This window comes from Oenanthe melanoleuca, chromosome 7 (assembly GCF_029582105.1).
Source record: "Oenanthe melanoleuca isolate GR-GAL-2019-014 chromosome 7, OMel1.0, whole genome shotgun sequence".
Classification (NCBI taxonomy): domain Eukaryota; kingdom Metazoa; phylum Chordata; class Aves; order Passeriformes; family Muscicapidae; genus Oenanthe; species Oenanthe melanoleuca.
The window spans coordinates 25,622,635-25,643,578 of record NC_079341.1 but is presented as its reverse complement, the minus strand read 5'-3'; the positions used below and the strand labels follow the sequence as shown (position 1 = coordinate 25,643,578).

Sequence of the window (20,944 nt, the reverse complement as noted above, 5' to 3'; positions counted from 1 at the left end):
GATGCTGCTGCTCCTCCCCTGTCCACGAGCGTGATACCCTGACAGAAACTCCAGTGTCATTCCCCCACTTGCCTGCTAACCCTCCTCCCAGGAAACTCACTAAAAGGCTTCTTTGACCAAGCCATTACTTTTACAATCCAAATAGCAGGGGATAAAAATCCAGGCAGCTCTGCCACGGAGCTAAGGGAGATATGGCTGTTGGGCCAGGCATGTTGCTACCAACCATCTGCATTCCCAGGGCACACTAAATCTGGGATCTGTATTAGTATTCTCCAGCAGGCATCTGGCAGATATTAAATACCAGCCTCCCCAGAGAACTTGTTACCTCCTCATGCTTGACTGGGTGAATATAAGTGAGTGCCGTGCTTGTATCTGCTACCTGAAGAGGCTAGATGAAGCCTATCTGAAACATGCCAAGACCCCATATCTGTCATTACCATACCAATTTCCTGAATGAAAATCCTGCCTGTCTTTCATTTAATCTGTCTTCTCTCTCATTACGTGACCAGAACATGCTGTACTAACTACAAAGACAGGTCAGTATGTGACTCAAAACCTAATTTCTGTTACTTACCTAAATGATTACTGCCTGGACGAGCATGATGTTTTGGAATAAGAATAACAAAGCCCACCAATCGTTCTGCCCTGTCACTGGCATGTGAAGAACTAATTTTGCACTGGGCCATGGGCTCAGAGAAAAGGTTCATCAGAAATCCAGTCGTCTCACCTTGGTAACCTCATCTTCACAACAATGTGGACTTTTTTCCAGCTTATCTACTTCTGTCTTTTTCTGCACCCAGCCAGTTTCTTCTTACATTTCATCCCTCTGCACAGCTCAGCCCTCCTCCTGCACAACTTGCCCAGGCTACTTCTGCTGCTCTGTATATCATTTTATCTGAGTAAAGCCTTTTGACTATAGTCTACCATGATTTCCATAAAGGACTCTCAGCTTCTCTCTGCTACTCTGAAACCACTGGCACCTTGTGTCCTACCCCATCAAGCAGTAATTTTGCAAAACTCTGGAGAAGAAATCACATCCTCCCTAGTTAAGGGGTTCACACTGATCAAATATTCCTGGCATTTTCTTTTGCCTCACTGAACACAGTAATTGCCTGGAAAATAATTTCAAAACTATCTGCAGAACTGTTACCAGAAAACTCACAGGTGCCATGAGCCAACCATCCACTCCATGTGCACCCAGATGCAGACTGGGAATGCTGGGCACAGCTGCACCCTTTGTAAGTGTCTAGAGAGTCTAGAGAGACATCAACCCTTCTTTGTGGTTCCATAACCATGGCTTTCAAGGGTCAATTCCTTCTTCTCTTCTCGTGCCTTATTCAGTTGACACTGCCTTCAAATCCCCACTGGTTTGGGCCATCAGCCCAGTATCTCACAAAACACAAGGTTAAAGGAAGCAAATTCAGGAGGACATTTCTATTCTGCCCTCAGGACTTAACTATGGGAAGGTTTTGAGGCTGGAAAAGCATAATTTTTCGTTATGGTCACAGAAAGGAAGAATAAACTAAAACCATTGCAGATACTGGCACTGAGGAAAGGCCCTTTGGGCTGATACTTAGAGAAGCTCATTTCTATCCTCACTCAAGTGCTACAGAGGTTAAAGACCTGCTACAACCTGCCATAAAAGGCAAACCCCACATTAATAGGAAATGTGCTCCCCTCCCCCCTTCCAAATGTATTTTTTATGAGTAAACATTTCTGTATTAAGACTTACTGTCACCAAAGATCCCTTTTATGTCCCAAAGGTAACCATTTAAGTGTTCTTATAACAGCCGTTACTTATCTTTACAATGGGCAATGCATGTGAACTCAGTGTCTCAAACTTTAATTTTGCTATATATTTTTTAGTAACTACATATAAATCCAGCCTGTTTCAAGTGTCAGTGACTCTATGTGACCAAAAGATAGCCTTGGACCTTATTTCATCTGCAAAGGCATTGTTCTGAATGGAATTAAAAGCAGCAAACAAAATTGCAAAACTCTCAACCCTTTTAACTTGCTTGCAGAAGTGATGCAGAATGCACAGAGCTCAGAAAAAGAGATGCAAATGTTTTTCACACATTCAGGCATCTCACATCTATTTTAAGAGTCGCTGCTCCAGCAGTTGAAACACAGGACCCTGCAGTAAAGATGTTTTAAGGACGTCTTTGTAACAGCACAGGAAAGTTCCTCTGGAGTTTTCCAAGGGAAAAATCTACACCAAACAAGAGCACTGCCAGCTCCTCTGCAGTTGATTAAAGTACTTGAGCGTGCATGTGCACAGCAGGCTAATGGGAAGGTAAGCTGAAACTAGATTTCTCTCCAAAGCTATTATCCTATGACAATGATTTTATCCTTCCATCACCTGGCATCCTAATTACAAATGACTTTGCTAAGACCACTGTCTGTTCCTAGACTGGGTGAATATACATGCCTATTGGGTGCCTATTGCTCGGGTCAGGGTAAACCCTGAAGCTCTCCATGGTTTCTGTAAATTCATCCAGGTATGTCCAAAACCCCACCCAGGTACTTGGAGCTCAGCCATATTCTATGTATGTAGGTAACTGTTTTGAACTAAGAAAAAATAATTTGTCTCTTATTTTGGTACAGAATATTCACAATGTTATTAACAACTTGATCCAGCTGAGTTTCAGGTAAGATCACCTGAAAAACCTTCTCACTTCAGAGCAAGCATGGCCCTTAGAATACTCAATCCCTATATCCCCAAATGGTCTCTCCACTACAGATACTGAAAACACCTTCACTGTAAGAACTTAAACTTACCTTTCCCAGCCCTGTAAAACTGTTTTATCATCCCCTTTGGACAGCAGCAGGCTGACACCTAAGACGTGAACAAGGCCACCCTTGTAAGGCAGCACCCAGGGGCAGCAGCACCCCCTTGCAGGCAGTGGGAAATGGTAATCTCCCCACAGCCTGACCTGTTAAGTGTTTCTGTGTGACTGATGCCATAAACATGCTAACCAGATGCTGATGGATGGGCCTGGAGGCCCAAAGAACAACCCGAGTTCATTATATAAATGAGGGAGCGGAGGGAAGTCAAGCAGCTTTCCCAAAATCATGAAGGAAGTTTGGGACTTCATCAGGAACTGAAACTAATTTTCTCCAGGCTCAGTTCTGTGCCCTCACTGCAGGGAGCCACCAAAAAATTGGGTATCTTCACACAAGCAGCCTCTGGGAGTCGGATCAGCTTCCCACAACACATAATAATTCCTCTCGTTAAAACAGGACGTGCAAAGCAATGCCTAAAGTCCTCACCTTTGTGTTTCTCTGGTTTTACTTTATAGTGTGGCTGTAAATGCCTCTGAAAGTACATCACCAGCTGTACCTGCAAACCAACACAAACAGATTTGGCTTAACCTCAAGCCTCACTTGCACACATCAACACAGGGCAGGGATATTCACTCCAGCCAGGATGTAGGAAATTCCTCCCATCACTGCTGGTCCATCCCACAAAGAGCAGCCACAAACCAGGGTGAGCCTCACGTAGAAAAACTGGGTGAGAAAGATAAAGTTAAGATCTCACTAACAGAACAAAAATTTCATTTTGTAAAAACCTAAGTATTACCCAACATTCTGGCTCCAGGGTCAGCAGTGCTGATTGCCTATTGCTCTCTCTTGGCATAGAGCACCTCGACAGGTGCATAAAATCTCAGCTTTCTTAAAACTATTAAACTATTGTTGAAACAGCACACACAGGACCAGGGGCTTAGAAGAAGATACCTCCTCTATTGGATAGTTTTCAGGAATGTCAGACACTGATCTTTTATATCAATACAACTGAAGCCATCAAAACATCTACTTTAACTGTTTACTTGGGGATGCATCTGTTACAAGCTGTGATTTTTTTCTGAAAATCTGTCAGTCAGGAGCTGATCACTGGAAGAGAAGAGGAAGAGGAAGAGGAAGAGGAAGAGGAAGAGGAAGAGGAAGAGGAAGAGGAAGAGGAAGAGGAAGAGGAAGAGGAAGAGGAAGAGGAAGAGGAAGAGGAAGAGGAAGAGCTTTCTGGCTAAAATGGCACCATTCAATCCCTGCAAATGTCATTGTATTATAAAAAGCAGATACTGGTGGCAGTAATCATAAATATTTCGCTTACAATACTCCTGTTCTTATTTATGACTTACTTACAATTGGAAGCATTTTCAATGGGATGGTCTTAAAAAGATCAGGTATACCAGGAGAAGGAAAGAGGTATAAAAAAAAGAGGAGAGAAACCCCCACTGAGCTCTCTAAAAGACAGAATTGATTTCAGTTAAGTTTGTGATCATATGGGATCACATTCAATTTTTAAAATTTATTTTCATTTTGGACTCAGCCTATGTGCCCAAAGTTTTTGCTCAGTTCTTTCCAGCAAGGTTTGCCTGATTTCAACCCAACACCACTATGGGAGTCACAGGACCCAGTTTAGGTCATTTTCCAACACATATAAAGTCACGAATTTAACATAATCCTGAAGAAGTTTGCATGAAAATACTATATCCCCTTCATTTCTTCAACAGCTAAATTTACAATCTTGGCTGAGGTTTTATTCTCTGTCATTACCATTAAGATCAGAGAACTCATCTTGTCAAGCACAGTCCTCACACAGAATTCATGGGATATCGATTTATTTCAGAATTTAAGGTTTCTGCAATTTTTGTCTCACTTGGCTCTGGAAAAAACCGTAGCCCTGAATTATGAGCCCACTGTGCTAGGTACAGAACAAAGGCACTGCTGAATTAGTTTAAATTCAGTGACAACCTATTTGTGCTACTGAGCATTTCCATACCCTTATGCAACCAAGAGGAGAGGAGCTGACTGCTGCATCGTGATGTTCTCGGAGGCTCTGGATGAGGCACAGACAACTTGTGCTCAGCTCTCCTGAAGGGAGAGAAGCAACGCCTCCGTTTGGCAGATGGGCATGAGGGTTTGAGTCATCTGACCATGATTACATGGCTTATCATTGAGAGAGGAAGGGCTTGCCAGTGGATATGGAACCAGGGAACCTGGGCTAAGAGCTCTGTACCATCATCTGTGTCCACGTACACCACACATGAACTTCTGAAGTCCCAGAGATAATCACTTCTTGGCATTCCTCTGAAAAAGCTCAACCCATTTCAGCCACTTTGGCCCTGGACAAAATCCCCTGTGCTCCCTATCTACAGAATGGGAGCAATGACATCTCCCTGTCTCCCTGTCCTGCTGAAGGCAGTGTGAGGATTGCACAAAGCAAGAAATGCCCCCACAAGCCCTGGGCCCCCCAGAAGCCACCAGACAGCACAATTCATCTTCTCTAATTATTATAAAAAAATAATAAAAATAGTCCAGTGGAACTGGCTGTGTCCTCTCAGGCCTCTGCACCACACAAAACCATGAAAACAGATAATCTGATTTCATGGGGGGCAGTTTAACAAGGTAAGGAACAAGTCCTCTTTTCACTGCAAGGTCTATGGGTGCCTTCTCAAGGCCATGCAGAAATTCTTTAGGAGGTGCTGGGAATACAAGCCCTGTTTCTTGGTGCTGGTATTGGATGCACAGCATTTCTAGGAACATTTTTCTTTGCCACTTGTCTGACCTCGGGAGCAGTCCCACTGCTCTGTGCAGGCAGCCATGGAATGCTCTGCCAAACCCTATCAATTATTTAGCATCCAAAGGCAGACTTAATCTGTGTGATAAAAGGATGGATTTTATCTAAGGCTTGTTCCCCTTAAACTGATTTACACAACTGGCCTCTCTAGTTGCTTCCCTTAACATAATTATTTACTTTTGCATTAATAACCTTCCTCCATTTGGGTTATTTTTAGGAGCGTTTTGTAGCCTTGAGAATTTACTATGGTTTTTCCCCTTGTATTTTAGTGGGGATTTAAAATTTCCCATCTCTCTGAATGGGCTGTTAAAACACCAGTTTTGGCAATGCTAGTGGTAAAGCAGGAGCAGCTCTAGGAAGGAGTTCCCCTGGCTGTGTTGACATCTGGGTCTTGAGTTTACCTCTAACTTGAGAAGCCATGGGGTGAGATTTCAGTTCAGAGTTGGCAGTCAGGGCTCCCAGACTGCTCATCAGGCTGTGGACTGATGAACACGAATGAAAGGCTTTAAATCATGAATCTAGTTCCACCTTGGTTCCTCACTTTAACCCCACTCTGCAATTTTGGTGAAGTTGGGAAGACTGGGATTTTTCCACCTAATATTAAACCAGGCATGAAGCCCTCAAGGGAATAAAGTAGGCATCTGCACAATGGGATTCACTCCACCCTAATGCAAAAGCATCCCAAACTAGATCCCTAACACTCAGACAGCCAACTTCAGACAAAATAACTCCCATCCTTTGTCCTCCCATGATTATGGCAGCCTCACACTCCAGGGCTAATGGGTGGTGTTGGGAGAACTGACTGATAAAACTCGTGCAAATTCACAGATGTTCAGGCAAATGCTGCCAGAGATACTAAAAATTCAAACTATGGGGACAAGCTGGCAGAGGAGACAATCCAGGAGATAATCCATCATCACCACTGGATTTTCTTAGATTACAATTGACCAATCCACAATAGGTAAATTTAGCATCAGTTAAAAAGGTTATATTTAGGTACTCTCTGAGGGGCACTTTAATGAAGTCTAAGCTGGGTCCCCAGAAAAAAAGACTTATCAGTATTTGCCAGAATAAACTTATGGAGCTTACAAAATAATATACATGTGGAAGTGATTATCATTGCAACTATTATTAATGATAGTATAATACACTCACAAAATACAAAGGTCTTCCAGGTGGTACTTAATGGTGGGGATAACCAATGCCATCAGCCTGTGAAGAATAACTTTTTTTATTTTAAAGTCATAAAAGCTTTTGAACTTGGCATGCATACCTGAATGAGATAAAATTACTCTGTCTTCAAAAGTACTTTTGTACCTGTAACAAGCTGAAATTATAGGAACTTTTGCTATAACAGTGTGGGGCAGCTGTATACAATCAGGGAATGCTAGCTGATGTTATGAGTCATAGAATCATTTATGTTGGAAAAGACCCTTAATATCATCAAGTCTAACCATAAAGCTGCTGCATCATGTAAGGGCTACACAATTTGAACCAAAAAGTCTGTAAACATTAATGATTATCCACTCTGAGGTCACACCTTTGCCCACAGGTTGGCCACCACACAAAGTCAGTAGAGAGGCTTGGGCAAGGAGTTTCCCCCACAAGGAAAAAAAACAAAACCAAGAAGTCAGCCTCAAATCACTCATTTAAGCAAAGCAAAGCAAAGGATCACCTGGGCTGACTCTTTCAAAGAAGAAACTAGGGAGACAGCACTGCAAGCCACAGATAGAAGAGAAAGGGCAGGCAGAAGGAAAGCCATGCTTTTGTAGCACAGTTTGTGGCAATCTCAAATACCAAAATTCTGCCTCTGTAACTGAAGAACTAAACCTGCTGCTCCAGAGTGCTCTCTGCCAGGGCCCCACACCAGATACTGCTCATGAAACATAAAAATGGTGCAGCAAGGATTTAACTTCATCCACCTCTACATGAATCTTTCTAAACTATTCCGAAGAGCAGGTGCCAGGTGACCAGCATGAGACAAAGCTGGCAAACTTGTCACTGTCCCTGATATCCCATGACTGAGGAACAGTCTCAGCACTGCACCAGTCTGAGCACCTGGGACATCCAGCTGCCAAAGGGACATGAGTGGGTACACAAGAGACTGAGACCAGTCCACTCAGAGGGGCTCCAGTAGCAAAGAAATTCACTTTAGGACCCAAGAGAACTCTTTTCATGGAAGGCTGGCAGAAACAGTCAGAGGAGAAATACAGTTCTTGACTGCAGCAGCTCTTGTGGCAGCGCTGCACTGAAGCCCTACCCAAGGTGGGGGCCCTGAACTCTGTGCTGTAGATGCATGAGAATAGACAGTGGCTGTTAGGAGAATTTCTCAGTCTGAATTACAGGATTTTCCCACCATTCAGTTTTAACCACTTTCCCCCTTTCCCCCTGGAGCCAATCCCAGCTTTTCTGTTGAACACATCTCTCAGCATTTTAAGCTGCACACAGCAAAGCAGTGCAGGGCAGGGAAACTAAGAATGTGCTTGTACTAGTTATGTTCCCTTTCCTGGAAAATGTGAACTACATGAAAAACATTCTTTAAGAAGATCCCTGCCCCTCCAGGGTGGACAGAGGAGATGACTTCATTGGGGCTGTTCTCATTCTAATTTGTCTGAGTCTTGGGCCACACAAACTATATATTTTTTCAGCGTACTGAGGTCTGCTGGGATGCTGGCATTTCCTCCTCCTCATTTACATGGTCTTCCCATAATCTAGCACTAAGGCAAGCCGAGCTGCATAAGGACTCCCTGCCAATGCCACTTGGGGCTTGCTTACAGAAGACCTCTGGAGAGCAATGGGAGGTGCTCCCTGCCCTTCTCCTCTGCCTATGAAAGGGCTGAGTGTGCTACTTCTGCAGAACTAAGCATTCCTGCCAGCCCATAAATCAAGTGACCAAACTCCATCCCAATCTCTGATCCACTGCAGAAAAGCCCCATACTCTGCCTTTACAGCACACCCAGGGCAAAGAGCTCTATTTCATCAACTGAAGCCTTAATATCAGAGGAGGGTCATTACCTCCTGAAAAAAAAAAAAAAAAAAAAAAAAAAAAAAAAAAAAAAAAAAAAAGAAAAAAGCACAGCCAGAGTCTTACTAGTTCTGCAGCTTGGCTTCCCCATGTTTACACCAAATGACTTGTTGAACTTCATTATATACAAAGTATTTCCATAGATCAGAGGCAGGGAGACCTGTGCAGCTAACATAAAATAAATTACCACCCCGTGATAAATGGTTCTATTAGCAATCCAGATTGTTAAACTCAGATACAACAGGATGAAGGGAGCACTGCCCCATTCATTCTCCCTGCGGCAGATACTGAGTTGTAAATAGGTTATTTTGTGTGTAAATAACACATTAAAACTCAGCATTAGCCGTGTCTTTTGATAGAGAGGAAATTGTTCCAAATAAATAATTTCGGACAGGAATGTAAAATAAGCCAGATTTAATAGTGCATGCCTGCTGTAGCTGTGTTAAACATGACTAAAATGATAAACCCCAGAATATACTAATAGTAAACTATGCTCTGACATCAAAGTAATGAGGCTGTATTTTTACCCAGCTTTAGAAATGCTAAAATTAGTCTTGACACAGCCAGACATCAGAAAAATGTTTCAAACATAAACACCATCAATTTGGGAACTTGGAGTTTGTGTCATGCAGAGGGTGGGGTGGAGAGGGAAAGGTGCATTCTGGGCCTCGTTAAAGTTGAGCAGTTAGCATTTAGGAGAATTTGTATTTAATTTTTATTATGAGATGAGAAACCTATCTTCCTAAATATCTCTGCTTTGATAGAGTGGCTCATTTAAATTTCCCCTGCAGCCATGTGCCCGGGCTCCCTCATGCCTGTAGGTACAGAGGATGTGTCAGTGCCAGCCTGGGGGACAAACCCAGCCTCACTCGTGGGGCTCTGCACGAAACCCTCCTAACCCTACACACCAACACTGACTTTTGCATTCAACAGAAGGGTTTTCTGAACTCAAATTGCCCTTCCAGAATTACAGACAACAAAACCAAGAGCCTCTTCTGCAGCTCTAACTTGTCTGTAGTTCCTACATACTGTCATTATAAACAGTTTCCATCTCAGTCACACACACGTGTCCCTATTGCAAGAGAAAAGAGAAACTTTGACTCCTTGGCCAACATGATTTATGGAAAAATAGAAAATTAGGAGAGACTGCTCTGATGTCATATGTGTGAGGCCAATTTCTGAACATCTGATCAATGAGTTACTATAAAAAACTGTCACAGATGATGTTTAAAATGGCAGCTTCAGAAGACTAAAAATATGGGATGCAAATTCTTAGTACAAAAGGACTCTTCTCTACTGCCAGCATCAACAATATTGATCTCTTTTCCTACAGCCACAGCTTAATTTGTTAGAGGCTGGAAACATTTGGAACAAGTATCCAAAGCAAGGGGACTAGAAATGTAGACTGAACATATTATCTTATAATAATACAGCCTAAATAATAATATAATTAAATAGTTATTCTTTGATTATTTAACTATGATTCAGTTTATTCCTTCAATTAGAAATAAAACCTTATGAATCTATTCATTCCTATAAGTGAAAAAGAAGACCTTATGATCTGAGACACGCAAAACATGCTATGATGGCACTCCTTCTGTGTGACTCAGTAGAATAAAGGAGAAGAAATGTGTTGTGAATTACATTTGTTTGGCTCTGGAGAGCAGCTTGGTGATCTGCAGCACTGGCTGAGCCTCATTGCACTTTCTCACATGCTACTACACAGAGTAAAACCTCTGCAATAAATGAAATCAAGAGTTTGTCTTGGATGAGAATAAAGACTTGCTGGTATGGCCCCAAAGCAGAGTGGGGAGCTCAGAGGCTCACCCTCTAAAACTGATCCCCTCCTCAAGCTGAACTTCCTAATTAATCTCCAAGCCTCCATTGCTTTATTCTTTAAAAACATGAGCACACAAACTCATAGTTCTGGCCTGCTGTGAGTAATTACTCTAGTTTAGGGAACCAAACATGTTATATTAGCATGAATACCATGTAAGAAGAATATCATCTCCACCCAGCTTTTTGTTATCACCTGCTAAATCACACCTTGCAGTTTACTCACATTAGAACACAACTTTGTATTAGTTTTTCTACCTCCACACACACACATAAGCACAGTGCTCACTTTCAGGAGCTGTACTCTGTCTATCCAGAGTTCAAAGGAGAGCCCTCCAAACCACAGGAGCACGTGCATCACCTGCAGAGTCCTGGGGCCAGCATCTGCCCACACGCTGCTCCACTGCTGCCCATTCTGGGTCATTTATGAGCACTTTTCTTCACAGCATGACACAGATTTCACTCTTTACATCTCATTACACAACACTTTCATCACAATTCTCCTGACATCTTCAAACAATCCTCAACTTACTTCTGCACTTCCTCCTAATAAAAGGAGAAATATTGAGCCCATAAATCACTTTTTTCCAAAGGTGAGAGCACACTGCTAACAGAACATATTATACTGGACGCTTAAAAACCAATTAGGTCTCCAGGGATGCCAAATGGGCTGATGAACACTCCACCTCAGGGCATCCTCATTTGGATCTCTGCTTCCTCAGTGGAGACACTCCCAAGGCAAGTGCCAAGTGACTAGAAGGTGTTTATTCATAACAGTGTATCTATGGGTTGCAAATTTTAGCACCTGCTTGGACTATGTTGGGGCCAATCAACCCTTCAGGTCTGCAGCCACTGAGATGACACCTCAAGGCTGCCTCAGTAGTTCCTATGGCCTTTGCTTCTTCAGGGATCTGCTGGAGATGCCAAACTTCTGCTTTCTGGCAAGCCTTCCTTCCTCCCACTTTGTGCAGTGCTCACAAGGAAAGTGGCTCAGGCCCATCCACGACCACAAAACTGTGCTCCCCTCCAAACAATTTTGAAAAAGATTTTCTAGTTGCTTTTAAGAAAAAGTTTATCAAAGGCATGAACTAATTGGATTATAATATAGCCACTCCTACTTTATTCTGTGCATCTGAATCTTCACAGGTCAGTTGGAAAAGGAAACCTGAGTAGCAAAGTTTACGAAAAAGGAAAAATAAAGCAGATTTAAGTCTTTTTGGTTGGAAACTATCTTCAAAACTCAGGCAACAATAAACTCAAACTCTCCAGCCAATCTAGGTAAGAAAGAGAGGAGCTCACAGAAGAGTTGTTCTGTTCTCCAGGGGTGATGAAAAACCACCCTGCAGTGAAGGAAGGGGAGGGGACAGGCTCATTTTAAGGTAAACTCTGGCATCAATAATGTACATTTCAAAAAGGAAAAAAAAAATAGCTGTCTGCAAAGTTTACACAGCTGGGGTGTCTCGTCACACCTGAACTGGTGCAGCCCCTTCTGAGTTTGTCTCACTACACCCAATGCAGAGAGGACACCCAGTCCCCAGCAAGGGCAGCTGTGGTGGCTCCCCAGCCCTGCCCATGGCTGTGCCACCACGAGGGGCCCTGGCACTGCCCTGGAGAGCCACCAGCACGCTGGGCCAGAGATAGGGCGGGGGGTTCTGCCTGCCACAGCAAGCAGGAGGAGGCAGGAGCAACATCCCTGCGTGCTCACCAGTACACCAGTTACACCCACCAGTAATGGCTCCATGCCTGTAGGTGTCCACAAGAGCTTCCCAGGTAACTCTAACAGCAGCAAGACCAAAATCTTGTTTAACACACTGACCTGAACAGGAATGGCGCAAGTGAGGGGTTTCTTTATGAACATTCTTGCACTGGATCTGGACATTCCCAAATTCCTCTCTGACTGTGAAATCCCAGCAGCAAAGACTGCAGACTGTGCAGTCTGTTTAGCTCATTAGCAGGATCACAGCTGGCACACAACACCCCTTCCTGATCAGGATGATGAGGTGCTCCCCATCTCGAGCCAGCCTCACTGCCATTCTTTAACCCCACCACGGAGGAGCGGGGGGCACAGTGCTGCCAACACTTTGCAGCAGCAGTCAGCTGGTGGCAAGCACTGATGGCATGCCCCAACTCCCCCACAGCCACCCCTCACCCCAGCCCAGCTCTGGGAGTGGTGCTGACCCATCACACTAGAGTGACGTTTAGATGCCAGGCAGTGACACAGCTTCCAGTTCCTCTGACAGCCAAGAACCCCAATAAACTCAGCGTGTTCACAGGAAGACAGATGCCACCATACTTATTAAATTCTTACAGTCTAATGAAAAACACCCCTTCTGCTTTCAAATTGTGGAAAACATAAAGTACCTCCTTGAGCCACTGCTGCTCCTGCTGCTGCTAAAGGAGTGGGTTTCTTCCCCGTCTCTGTAAAGCCATTCCCCTCCAGAACAGCACCTTTCCCTTCTTTTTTCCCAGCAGCTGTTGAAGAAGAAGTTTCCATCTTAGACGGGCATCTTCCAGCTCAGGAATCCTACAGGACATAAAACAGAACCAGATTCTGGTCACCACTCACAAAACAGGCAAATCAGCTCCATGAAGAGGAAGATGGTTTGGCAGAGTCCAAAAGTGAATGGCGAGCAGCAAAGAATTCCTGGGTTCCTGACTCCAGCAGTACAGCCAGTCCCAGCAGTCACAGGCACAAAGGTACAGCCACGTAAAGGACTGGGTGTTCTCACAGGCCTACAAAGATCAGGACCAAAAAACCATCCCCAGCTAAACCTGGGCTACACAGGAAAGTTTACAGGTCCAGAGGGCTTTCCAGGATTATAGGATAGGTGAGATGCAAATATTTAGCACACATAAAACCGATTTGCCCATCCTATACACGACCTAGACCATCCTAAGAAAAAACTCAGCTAAAAATTTCCAATAAAACACAGATAAACATATATTCAAACTGTTGTTTTTTTTTCTTTTCTCTTTCCCACGTTGGGTGCTTATGTTGTGCACTGGTTTGGAACCAGTGTCATGATAAGAACTTTTCAGCAATGCTTACAGATAAGCCACAGTATGTCTGCCACATCTCCTCAAGTTCTCACTGGTGAGGTCTAACAAACACCCTTTCTCTCCCAAAAAAGTTCTTCTATCCTAACCAATTGCATCTGCAAATCAGCTACAGCTTTCCCCCCATTACAAATGATGAGTTAAATGCCATGAAATATCAAAAAAACCAAGAAAATATCAAAGTTCAAATAACCTGGGTTTTTAAACTTAGATTGATAAAACATGGCAACTCCTGAACTTTTTTCAGCTTGACCATTTTTTCTGCATGATTCAGACTTAACTGGTCTCCCAGAAGCAAACATATGAGTACCCCAAATTTAGTGTAAAAACAGGGCTTCTCTTAAATGAAGAGGCATGCTTTGTTTCTGAATGCAAACACTTTTCTTCCCCTCATTTTAACTTGTTTTGATATCACATGTCTCCACCTGACTCCTGCACAGTTACCTGGCACTACCAGCCTCAGGCTGGTCTTGGGAAAACCCACTGCTAATTCCTCTTTCCTTTCTAATTTTAATGCAGATCTGCAATTTTTCACATGCAAATTTTCAAATGCAAATTTTTCAGCTCCCGAAATACTCTGGAGCACACTGGCTGTTTACCTTACTGGAATTAATGGGGAATATCTGGGAAACCAGAAGACTTTTTTTGTGTGTGCGGGTAGTTTTATCATCATTGTGCCAATTCAAAACTTGCCTCCCTCTGCTCTGGAGGACTGACTGACTCCTGAACATACTGGACTAAAAGGTAAAACTCTCCTAAAAGCTTTGAAGCACAAAGATTTCAGGAATTCCCTCCCTGCAAGGGGCCAGGCGCATGGTGGTTGGGGAGGACTGTCCCCAGTGCCTGGGCTCTGTGACAGTGGTGTCCCACCAAGCAGCTGCGTGCTACAGCCCCAGCAGCTCAGCCCAGGAGCCCTCAGGCATGGCTCACATTAATGGGACAGCAAAATGATGGATCTGTGGTCCCAGTCTGCAGCTGTAAACTGGAAATGACAGGGCCCACAATTACAGGCTTTACTGATGACACAAGGCTCCGGTGAATACTGAGGTGGCCCCTCAAGGTCCTGCCCCGGCATGTGCTGGGCTTGATGGCAAACATGGGATGGGTTCCTGGGGGCCAGGACTTTACAGTGGTTTAATCCAGGAATCAGGTTGGGTTACAGACCACGTATGAAATAAATACACCCGAACTGCAGGAGTATTTGACCTAGGTCTGACAGCCTGGGCTTCTGTTCGTTAAGCAAATAAACTTCAGAGGCTCTATTACTAACCCCTCACCTGTTTCTTCTTAGTCCCTCCTTTCAAGGCTTTGCACTTTTGTTTGAAGCCAGACGCTGGCCCTGCACCCCAGCCCCCCTCCCCGGGTTCCCTGACCCTGGGGGCAGCCCCAGGGGTGAGGAGCATCCTCGGGCACTGCAGAGCTCAGCAGCCAGCCAGGGCAGGAAGGAACTGGCAACAGGACTTGTTCTGTGAAACGTGCAGGTTAGCGCTGTAGTTTTTTTCCAGAGATGCCTGAAGCAAAATCTCTACATCCCTGCCACAGACACCTCAGTAGGGACCCAGTTTTTCAGATGTGTCATTTATCCAGCTGGAATGTGACAGGAGATCATGCCTGTATTTGAAAATCTGGTCTTTGCAGCTGTAAGGCTCTCTTTTCAGATGAATTATGAATTTAAAAAAAAATATTCAAGTGTTTGTAATAAGTGGTTTTATTAAACAGGTAAATCCTCAAATACCAGATTAGGAAAAAAAAAAAATGCAACTAACTCTAATCTCACAGGATTTAGGGTAATAAGTCTATAATTATTTTTGCTTCGTAAAGGTGCCTGGGGCAGCACAGGCTCACTATGAGGTTCCAAGCTTTTCCCCAAGTCAGCAGTAACCAAAAGTCATTTTCCTTTCACAGCACCCAACAGCCAGAGCTGATCATCTCAGGAAGACAGGAGCATCCTTCCTGCCAGATCCTGCTCTGCTCAGCACCTCTGCCTGCAGACCAGGAGAGAGAGCATTGAGCAGAGGAGCACCAGCACTGATTCCATATCCCACCTTCTGAGGGTTCACAAGTGGCCAAGAGCTGGTGACCAGCAGCCTTCTCAGTGGTGCAATGTGTGACCAGAACATAGCACTGGAACTCTGGAGATTTAGGTCCCCATCATGGACCTGCTACTGTCTCCTCAGTGTCCCTGGGCAAAAAACTTAACTTCTCTCTTGCATCTGGTTTCCACAGCCATAAAATAGGAAATAGTACTTTGCCCTATTTGCAAAGTGCTTTGAGATCCTTTGAGGCACAAGGCTATGGAAGTGTTTTTATTACCAGTATAAGAAGATATATTGGTGGAGGCAGTCAATCCACACTATCCAGGAGTACAACATTCATTTTTTAAGCAATGCATACTTTGCTTTCTGTTCGATGCTAAACTTTTTCTGCTGCTCTGTGCCACACAGAATTTATAAATTCAATGACAGATTAATCTTAGCAGCGAGCCATTTGGCATGAAAAAGGGTTTCACAGGGAGCCTGCTTTTTCCTGTAAAGAGCATGCATTTAGGAGTGACTATACAGAGAAAGACCCTGTGCACTTATTCAAGCACAACTCTCTGCCCTCCGTCATTACTCAGAATTAAAAAACCAGAATGGACTACTCAGATTTTTCCTAAGGTTTCTAGCTTTCTCTGCAGGAGGAGGGCTGGGTAATTGATTTTGACACTAATACCAGCACTATTCATATGCCCTGTAATATAATTCTGCAGTGACACTAAAAAGGCAGCCATCTGAGATCTGAACAAGGAAAGTGCTATATGATTTGCCCTAGACAACCCCAGCTATTTTAACAGCTGTGTTGTATATTAAAAGGGAGAAATCCCAACAGAATTAAAAACAACAAAGGTCACATTTGCCTTTGAGGGAAAACAAGAAGCTGTAAACTTTCCTAATAAAACAATCCCTCCTGCTAAGTGCTTGAGGAATGGTCTGAAGTGCTGTCTGAAAATGCCTTTCTTTTGGAGGGCATCAGCCTGAGTAGGACTGCTGGCAAACTCAGGAATGAACAGATACTCATCAGCCATACACTCTGCACATCCTTTTTTTCCAAAAGGCAATTATTTCCTTCCTCACGATTGTTCTCTGATCAGGAAACCCCCTTCTCCACCCCTAGACAGGGCAGAAAACATCTTTTTTTTCCTTCTCTGTGAAAGATGAATGACCAATTTTGCCTATTTGTGCTCAAAGATTAAGGAGCCATAGGAGTGATCCTCTCTGGCAGAGGGCAGGCACTGCCAGAGACACTGTGACACAGATGCAACCCTGAATGCCACCTTCAAGCCCCATGGTAGGGGCAGAAAGGGATTTCCAAATCATGCTTCCAGAAGCCATCTCACTTCTGCGAATACTTTGGGCTTTCTCAGACCAGTGTGTATTCTCTCTCCATTCTAAGTCCATCTCCACCTGACCCCACAGACAGTGCTAGTGAGGTGGCATCCCCTGCAGGGACACACTGGAGGTGTGCTGGCTGCTGACACCAGTGCCACAGCCAGCGTGCAGCTGCACTGCTGCTGGCTCCTGGCAAGAATGATAGGGCTCGGATAACCAAGGGCAGCCTTGCACAGCTCTCACCAGGCTTGTGCTCAGGGAGACATTCAGTCCTGCCCATCACCCCCATGTAGGCACAGTCCCAGGTCTGATAGCTTTTCTTGGTGTGCTGCTTTAAATAAGATAAACAAGGACATACTCCTGCCATGTCTTCTTTTGCAGTGGACTATGCCATACAGCTAAAGCCTTCTGAATACATGATCTACTTATGAAATTCAGTGTGAGCCAGCTGCTCTGAACATTGGCTTAATACAGTGGCTGCTGTGATCCTTTTCAGTCTCCCAGGGTTTGAGCCAAATTATGTTCTCAATTACATGGAAGTAGCAGCAGTTAACCCAGTGAAGTCATAGGCTCTGTACCACAGCAAAACTTGACCCCTCTATTTTCTTTTATATCAGCAACAGCTTCAAATTACTAAAGAAAGTTTTTTCTGTCTAAATGCCACTACTAAATCTTGGGACTATCCAAACATGCTGTCTGCTGCTGAAGGACCTACAACTATTTACAGAGTATCTATCTCAGGTAAAAGCACCATAAATATTAATTCAGAACTAATCACATTTGAAGTCCTCCTGACACAAGGTTTCCCATCTTGACATTTCTTAGTAATGGTCTGCTTGGGCCACTGCTGCAGGGTTGATTACACACCTGGAAATCAAAGCTGTACACTGGGGCAGTAGCTCTCTGTCTGGGGGCTGCTCCTGCCCCTTCCCCTTAAGAAACCTTCTGTGGTGGGTCCCTACCAGATTCTGGGAAGAAAGGAAGTAGAGGCAAAGCCAGGTTGACAGAAGCAATGCTAGGAGTGCACTGAGCTGCTCAGGGCTTATTCTGACTCCTGCTCAGAGAACAGTAATATCAGGCTGCCAAAGGGAGGGAGGAGGCAGCTGTGGTAGCAGCAAATAGGACAGGAAGACACACAACTTCTGCCTGCCTACTCCCAAAGGTAAGGCTAAAATTGCTGAGAAATCTGGGTGTTCACAAAGCTTCACCTAACAATTCCAGCCCATGGCAAAAGTTGTGTCACTCAAAAAAATTAAAAAAGAAAAAAAAAAAAAAAAGGAGAGGGGTGGAAAAGAGACAAAATATACCCCAGTAGAGTTGGCAAAACTGCAATAGTTATACAGGTTCTGGAATGTACAAAGGCTGAAATCAGAGACTTAGCATCTCTTTTGAACTTCAAAAACAACATGTCTCTTCAAATCACTCCGTTAATTGGCTTTAAATTAGAGTTCTAAGTTTAATGAACAAATCCTTCGCGTACGGCATGAAACGGATACGCTTCTAGATTAACTTCCTGATCAACACCATCTGCCATTTCCATATGGCAACAGCAAACCAAAGGCACGAGGAAGAAGCTGCCCTGCAATACTGAGAGGGGTCAAAGTGCACCCAGAACTGACTGGTGCTTGGTAGTGTCTCTCTCTACTGTAGAAACATCACCTCCCACACGTCCAGAAGTCCTGGGATATTTCAGGCACAACTCCGTCCAAGAAGGTAAAGAAAGGAAAAATGCAGGGTAGGAAGGAGGCATGAGGGAAAGAGGGACGTTTGCAGGGAGGATTGGATGGATATGGAAAGAGCAGCAAGTTCCTGACAAGAGCTTGGAAAACAAGAAATAAGGGAATAAGGGGGATGACCCTAAAGACTTACTGAAGAATATGAGTGAATGAAGCACAGACAATGGCAAATCCCGTGGAAACAGAGAAGCACGGAAAAGAAGAAACAAGAGACTACAGGCAGACCTGATTCCCCAAGAGATGGAGATACATGCACTGCTGAGGCAGGGGAAGGCACAACATGACATCTCTAATGGCAGGGACGGACCAGGGAGGCAGAGCACAGAGGGAAGAGAGACACAGGGAAGAAAAGTGACATGGAAGGGTCTCTGACAGAAGAAATATGCCCTGTAAACAGTTTCAAAGAATGCAGCTTCCAGACTGCTTCATCACTTTGTACATGGATACCTAAGACTTTGTGTCTAGGCACAAAAAAATTTACTGCTTCAGGTGGTGCCAGCCATGTGAAAGGAAACCATCTCAAAAAGAGTCACAAGTGCTATTCCCCCCTGCTTACACTGACACTGACCACAGCAGCCTTCCACTGACATCAAACAAGGACAGTGGAGTTAGTGGTGGCACTCAGAAATTATCACCATATGGACTGTCTGTAAATATTCAGCTACCTGCTCAAGAACCAGCCTTCAGCAGGCTCCTAGGAAACCTTCCAGCAGGAGCCAGTCACTGATGGGTCCTGGACAGCAAGGGTGCAATGCCAGTGTCTGCAGAGGGACCCCTGGTCCTGGGCAGGGCTGACAGAGGTGGCACAGCACTGGTGGGAGAGATGCACAAGTCCTTCAGGAATGTCAGCCACAGGCCAGGCTATCCTGTGTGGCACCAAATGACAACACTGAGGCTACAGTATTGCAACATAAATGGTTTTTCCCTTTCTAATGCCATTCGCTTTCTGGGCTGCATTTATTGGAAAGGAGACGATACTGAGTAGAGGAACTAACATTTCAGCCATTTTTCAGGCTTAGCCTGGTGTTCCTATTTTTCACAAACACTAATGTCACTTTAATATTGCTGCTTCATAACAAACAAGTCTGATTTATAAAACAGCAGAACATTTGAATCATTTCCCCACTTCCAGTATATTTTCAAGTTGCCAACCTTAGAGCCTTGAACAAAAATTATCTTTCAGATGCTGGGTAATAAACAATCACAATACATCATCAAAACATGTGAACAGACATAAAAGCTCAAAGCCAGACACAGAATCAGCACTGGTCCATGCTCAGACATGCAGGCCGGGGTACCTGACTTTCCCTCCTTTCCCTCAGAAGTTATCTTTAAGATGTTTCTTACTTTGGAAGAACCAAGAAGATGTAAGAGTGGGGGCTGGAGGGAAGAGTCTTTTGTGGTAGAACAGGAAAACAAAGTCATGCTTGTAATTTTACAAAACCAATCCTACATGTTTTATCATGAGAAAATTTCCACTAAGCAAATTCCAACATGCGAAAAACTGTCAAAGGAGACAATCAAGGCACTCCTGCATTCAGACTCTGCATTAACATGCTGCAAAAAACATGGGAGGATGCCACCAGGTAAACAAAAACTGTTCAAAAGTGATGTGTCACCATTATAACTGGTCCATGAATCTTCACTTGGGTTTTGTTTATTTGTTTGCTTTTGTTGTAAGAGTGAGAGAATTGTGGCAAAGCAGTGTCTAAGTTTGTGTTTTTGATGTAAATCCAAAGAAGTTTTCAATTTCCTGTTACACAATTGTCTGGGTTTTTTCCAACAACAGAACCAAAAAGACAAATACTATCTCTGTGTGCACACATGTATCTAATGAAGTAGTATTGTTTTCATTTTAGGGAACATTTGCACACCAAAATAGAAAAAGAAAAAAAGGGCAATATAGAACCCCCCAAAAACTCCTTTTGTCAAGTCTTCATGCTTCAAAAAGAGCAAACTTCTAATAACTCACATGTCAGAGAAAACATTTGTGGTGCTTGGCAGCTCTGCCAGGGTGGGTTACAGCTAAACAGGGTGGGTGACAGACTCCATGAAGACCAGGGTGGAGGACCATTAAACTGTTTACAACAAAATTAGACTCTAATTGCAAATCACTAGTAACCTAGTGACTTTTCATCAGGTTTATGAGTAAAAGATGCTGCAAAAGTAAATTGCACATACTACAAGAGGAGCAGAAACTGATTCTGCACAGAGATGTTTATGCAGATTCCACAGAGCAGAGAAGGCAGAGAAGGGTTGGTGCAGGAGATCTGGCCAACAGGAAAAGAGCTGCTTTTTTTTTTTTTTTTTTTTTTGAGAAGTGAATGTTTTGTTGGCTTGG

General features: G+C 43.9%; 1 protein-coding gene across 1 annotated transcript in view; it reads right to left on the bottom strand.

Moving 5' to 3' along the window:
• The window catches only part of GLI2 (GLI family zinc finger 2), a 188,850-nt gene that overhangs the window by 127,331 nt on the left and 40,575 nt on the right, over window positions 1-20,944 (bottom strand). Inside the window, exon 2 of the mRNA XM_056496726.1 lies at window positions 12,804-12,966. Coding sequence (XP_056352701.1) covers window positions 12,804-12,936 — 133 coding nt within the window. The 5' untranslated portion in view covers window positions 12,937-12,966. The remainder of the gene's footprint in view (window positions 1-12,803; window positions 12,967-20,944) is intronic.